This window comes from Caloenas nicobarica, chromosome 3 (assembly GCF_036013445.1).
Source record: "Caloenas nicobarica isolate bCalNic1 chromosome 3, bCalNic1.hap1, whole genome shotgun sequence".
Lineage (NCBI taxonomy): Eukaryota > Metazoa > Chordata > Aves > Columbiformes > Columbidae > Caloenas > Caloenas nicobarica.
The window spans coordinates 52,120,955-52,126,954 of NC_088247.1; the positions used below are offsets into that span (position 1 = coordinate 52,120,955).

The 6,000-nt window shown below is 40.7% G+C and overlaps 1 protein-coding gene across 1 annotated transcript in view; it reads left to right on the forward strand.

Annotated features, from left to right (window-relative positions):
- Window positions 1-5,635, forward strand: part of RFX6 (regulatory factor X6) — a 35,873-nt gene extending 30,238 nt beyond the window's left edge. Inside the window, exons 15-19 of the mRNA XM_065632297.1 lie at window positions 333-455; window positions 1,834-2,043; window positions 2,583-3,092; window positions 4,095-4,313; window positions 5,472-5,635. Of these exons, the coding sequence (XP_065488369.1) occupies window positions 333-455; window positions 1,834-2,043; window positions 2,583-3,092; window positions 4,095-4,313; window positions 5,472-5,635 (1,226 nt within the window). The remainder of the gene's footprint in view (window positions 1-332; window positions 456-1,833; window positions 2,044-2,582; window positions 3,093-4,094; window positions 4,314-5,471) is intronic.
- Window positions 5,636-6,000: the final 365 nt, after the last annotated feature.

The following is a 6,000-nucleotide window of genomic DNA, read 5'->3' on the forward strand; positions in this document are numbered from 1 at the left end:
GGCAAACAGAAATAGAGCAGAGGCATTCTAGCAGACTTCAGCCTTATCTAGCTCCACTGTGTGCCCTCTTCAAGTATAAAGCATGTCTCACTTTCATCAGTAGTTTTCTTTGATGTAATTAGTGGTCAAATAGCCTACAGGACAGTAAACAATTGAGCTAGGTGGGCCAGTGCAAAGAGAGATTAGAGCTAGAAGTTAGGCACTATTCCTTGTTGGTCTTGCCAGGTCATGTAAAGTCCACAATTATTTGTTTGTTTCACTGGCTTCTTGTAGAGTGCTGAGAGATGGTCACAAAGATAACTCAGCTACTCTCTCTCTTTCTCCTCCAAAAGGTTCTTTTCATTTGATCCGTATGCTACTAGATGAGTACATCCTGCTCGCCATGGAGACACAGTTCAACAATGACAAAGAACAAGAACTCCAGAATCTACTGGACAAATACATGAAGAATTTAGGTAACTAGAGCTGAGTTCTTTTGAATGCACTCCTCTATTTTTAGAACTTCACATATTTATTCAACTTCAAACAGAAGCAGGGTTACTGTCTTCTCCTGAAGGTGTAGTTATATGAAACATTGTCTAATTCACCTGAAAAGTGATTCATTCCCACCTGCCCACCACAGTTCAGTTAATAACATTTTGTGGGAATGTGAATACACTGGATCAGTGAAATGATCTTCAATGCAACCAACACTTCTAGGTACACCTGAAGGGCCAGAAGCTGAAGTGTGAAAAGAGGTATAAGTAGCAGGAAGGGCAAGAATTCCTAATCCAGTTTTCCTGTCAAAGATTAAATATGTAATTACATATTGAACTAGGAATGTATTAAATATTACCAAAATGCATATGTCCCTGCAATGTTGGAACACAAGTTTGGAGCCCTATTTAACATCTGGCTGAAGTATTACTACGTGGAAGAGAAACAAAATTAATTTAAACAGTGTTCTTAACATTTTCCATCTACCAGGTTTCAAGATTAGATGGTTTGAAGTCATATGCTCCAGGTCCTTTGCTATAAAGTGAATCAATATTTATTTGGATCAAATTCTGATGCAGGTTAATCCCTAAAAATCTGGTGAAACTTGACTGGGTTTTGCTGAATCATTTTTTATTAACATTAGCACTAGCAATTAATCTGTATATTTTTCTTTGTTGTTGCCCTATAGTCTGCACTTTGCTGCAAGAAACTTGCATAGAATTTGTCTGACAGCAGATGCTGCACTTCTTCTTTCAATTCAACCTTTGGGAAAAACCTTGTCTTATGTAACACTTGCCTTATCCTTGGATGCTTAGGCAAAGTACTTGAAACCACAAGGTAAAGCCATGGCTTCCACTGAAGAATAGCAAAACTTCCACTGACTTTATCAATAGCCTGCAGAAAACTGAAGGACTACTGAGTATAACAGATATTTTTCTCTAGATATCAGTATGAAAACAGAGTTCAACCATTCTGAAATTCCCATTGTTAATTCTTTAGGCTGAAGTGCCATGAAACTGATTCACTTTGTGCAATTTACTTGACTCCATTGCTGACATTTACTTCAAGGGAATAAATCTGTATCATACCTTCACTACAATGGCTTCAGTAAGGAGCTGACATTCTGTGGTGTAGATCTGTGGTCAGGGAATATGATACTAACAGTTCCACTAGGAAGATCAAGGCCAGAGCAATACTTGCATTCATTGGCTACATGCAAAATATGGAGGCTTCACTGGGTCTTGACCAAAGATATGAACAAATCAGGCAGCTCATATGCTGTCTGTATACTAGTGGTGAAATTACATGCAATGAGCATACATTACAGCCACTAAGAATTTTCACTTACTCTTGCAGATGCAAGCAAAGCCACCTTTACTGCATCACCAAGCTCTTGCTTCCTAGCAAATCGTAACAAAGCTGCTCCTCTGCCCAGTGACACTTCAGTCAAAAATGAGTGTCTAGGAGAGCAAACCTACGTGTCCTTGTCAGCTAGCCAGCCCAGCAGTGTAGCTTCTGGTCTGAACCCCTTTGCCACAGGAGATAATGAGAATATGCAGCTGACAGGTATGGATCAGTTCTTCTAATTTCTCCTTCTCTTATTTGTTTGTTAGTCTTTCAGTCCAGAGTAACACTTTGCCGTAGGAGCAATGACCATATGCTTTCATAAAGGCCTCTGGTAAATAACATTTTATGAGCTCACCCTCTGTGCTGATTTACAGAAGATGGCAATTGTAAAGCCCTGTCAGTAATAGAACCTATTGGGACAGTGGTAAAACTGTCCTATACCTCTTGACTTGGTGAGGTTCTTGTGAGGCGAGAATGAACACTGACACCTGGAGCACTTGAAGCTTGGATTGTAACTGCTGGAATTTCCCACTGCATGTGGTAGGCTCCAAGCTGGAGAATGAAAGTGGGAATCTTTATAGCCTGAAGCCATGGATTAAAGAACATGTGCTGTATAGGTGGGGGGCAATGCATATCCTTTGTAAAGGTTTCAGTTGGTAGTGTACACTTCACTAGAGGGTTAGTGTCTTAGCAGATCCACTCTACTCAGCAGTACTGCAGTGTGAATGCTAATCATGGCTGATGCTTATTTATTACAGGTCAGATGGAGCTGTCTCAAAGCACTGGTCACCTGATGACTCCACCCATTTCACCAGCCATGGTCAGCCGAGGAAGTGTTATCAACCAGGGGCCAATGGCTGTGAGACCTCCAAGTGTAGGTCCAGTGCTATCCACACATTCACAGTGCTCTTCCTACTCAGAACCCCTTTACCAGACTTTGTCACAAACTAATCAGAATTACTATGGAAATAATTCCAATTACCAGGCCGTGTTCAGAACTCAGGCCCATTCCACTTCAGGAGTTTACCACCACAGAGCAGAGCACAGCCGATTCAATGCCTTGAGTGAACAGCAGTTCTCCAGAGACTACTTCAGCAACAGTTGTGCTGTGTCTCCATACAATGCCAGATCCCCTTCCAGCTATGTTCCCTCATCCATGTCTCAGGACACACACAATATTCAGTTTCTGAATACTGGGAGTTTCAATTTCTTGAGCAACTCAGTGTCTACATGCCCAGGAGCAGCATATCCCGCTAATGCTTCCAACGGTATTAATATATATTTTCTTTTTCTCTTCTGTTTCTCTTTCCTTGCTGGAGTAAAATACTTTTTCCTCTGCTTTTTTCCTGTGGAAGTTGTTTTCAGTTCTTATTTATACTTTCCTGTTTCCTACTTCTCCGATGACACATAAAGATTGTAAAGCAGCTAAGCAAGCTACTTAAGGATTTATTTTCCTCTGTTGAATCCTCCGTTGACCTCAAATGCATCTGCTGCACCTATGCTAATCTTTCTTTGGCACAACCACCATGTCTTGCACAAAGGAAGCAAAACCAGGGTGACCTTGTGATTTAACAATGTCTTGAAAAGCCCCCAGAACATCTACTATGAAACAGAGCAGTCAAAAGACAGCTTATCTCTGGGATCAGCATAATGGACCATTCTAGTCACAGGGTCAGGATGGTAAAATGAAATATAAAAATGTGCATTAGCATTAGTTTGAGATTTTTGCCCTAATATTTCTCATACCTCAAACGTAAAGTTATTGCCACAATCTGCTTCAGAGATATAGTCAGCAAAACCACTTCACGTTTCTGGAGGAAAGACACAGTGGAAATGTTGCTTTTACATGGATTTGTATATGCAGTAAGTATGTACTACCATGCAGATTTTCTTTCCAGGTATACTTTCCTAGATTGCGGGCTTCAGAAGGGAGCACTGAATCATGGATAGGAGTCCCCATGGTGTCTCTTATGACCACCCTTATTGCAGGCTACTGTTTGATTCTGAACTTAGAATGGAAGGGCAATTCTGTACTGAAGGCATGACTGAACTTTTAGAATTTTTTGCACCCTTGCTACCACCCCTCTTTTGGGTCAGTTACTGCATACGTTACTAGTGTTACTAGGCTGTGTGTGTACATAAATAATCTTATTCTCAAGGGACTCAGCTGGTAACAATTACCTTTTGTCCCAGATTATCACATGCTACTACCCTACCATTTCTCTTCAACAGTAGTTTCACTCTGCTTTTCTCCAATTTCCTGTCAATAGGATATTATGGAAACAATATAAATTATCCAGAATCTCACAGGCTTGGAACAATGGTGGATCAACATGTTTCTGTAATCAGCAGTGTAAGCAGCATTCGGTCATTGCCATCATACAATGATATACATGATCCACTGAATATCTTGGATGACAGTGGAAGAAAACAAACAGGCTCATTCTACACAGAGTCCTCACCTTCAATTGTCTGTCGGACTCCTATGCGTAAGTATAGGCAACAACTGAGGAAGACCTATGACCTATGAACCTTTTAGCATCCCAACCAGTGCTGAGGATTAAACTGTAGCTCACATGAGATGCAGCATAGGGGTAAAATAGCTTAGTAGCTAGGATGTATCATAAGATGTATTTTCCTTAAAATTGCAGGACACTGAGTTTAATAATTCTTCACTTCCAAAAGCAGGACTATGATCCATTGTCCATGAGGAGTGGAATGACTGGCCCAAATTGCAGAAAAATCCATATCAGGAAACACTTTTTAACTATCATGTGAGCTAATAATGGACTGGGGTCTTCTAAGGGCTCTTATGGATCTTCACTGTCAAACAGATCAAATGAACCCTGGATCAGGGATGTCTAGATATACACTTGTAGTATAGTCCCTTACTGTCTTATGCTTCAACTGCGTGTTAGGCAAGGCACCAAATAACAGTGAATTTTAGGTGAAATACGTTAACCCCAATGAGTTTGTTTTGGTATATGCATTAAACAAATGACAGCTGAGTTTGGTCTCACATTCCAAAGAGTCTTGCATGGAAGACACAAACTAGGGCACCACTTGTTTCTCCATAAGATTACCTCTGCCTACTACTTACCTGTTAACTTTGCATAGAAGATCAGACACTACCTCCCTCATTAAGGCTCTGCAAGAATTCAGTGCTCAGTTCTTTAAAGGATGCTAAAGAGGGGGGGAAAAAACCAGCACCACCACACAGGGATTGTGCCCATCAAGTATCTTTGGTATTCTGTGTCGATATGTGCCAGGTGGTGGCAGCGGTGCCACCAGTGAATATGGATCTGAATAGTGCGGGATATGGAAAGATGAGCATAGTGCACTTAAATAACTTTAGATAGTTTTCATAGAAGATGGCTCGTATGCAAGCTGTAAGCTTCAGGCCCATAGCTGGATTTTTAGCAGACTTACACATGGGTTTTGACCCATGCCTGGATGATGTGAGGAGCCACTGAAGGGAAGTTCTAGAAGTATAGGTAAATTGAGTGAAGTACAGAAGTGCTGACATTTCTGTCCTTTAGGTGTTGTCCCTGGTAGACAAGCGTTTCCATCAGATGAAATTAGGTTGTGTTTTTTGTTAAATTCAATAGATAGAAAAATGCAATGATGGTAATCTTTTTTTCCCACAGCTTCAAACATGCAAACCACATCTTCCCAGTGTATGTATGGAACACCTGGTCAGTTCCCTTCTCAGGAAAATCTGGAGTCCCATGGCCCACCAAGCAGAGATATGGTGTCATCTTTACCGCCAATCAACACTGTCTTCATGGGAGCAGCTGCTGGAGGAACCTGAACTGGGGGAGACATGTCAATGCCTCAGGCTTGCTTTCCAAATGCAGACATTAAGGCTATGTTGACAATCCTCTTCAAGTTGGTGGAAAAGTATTATATACAGGTGTTAAAGGAGACATTTTAGAGATATTAGCAGCCCTTCACACAAAAAAATAGCTATATTCAAAGTGGGTCCTGCTAGTGAATCACTCAGGATTGTTCTCACCATTATGGCTGTTCAGTCAGAAATTCACAGTGAGCAGAAAGAGTCAGCGATACTGGCAAGGAAGACTAAGTTGTACCGAAATGATTACATCTATTCCTAATTTATTAAAAATGCTATTCTAGTCTTTCACATATGTCTTTTTGTATAAAAATGTTTATTTA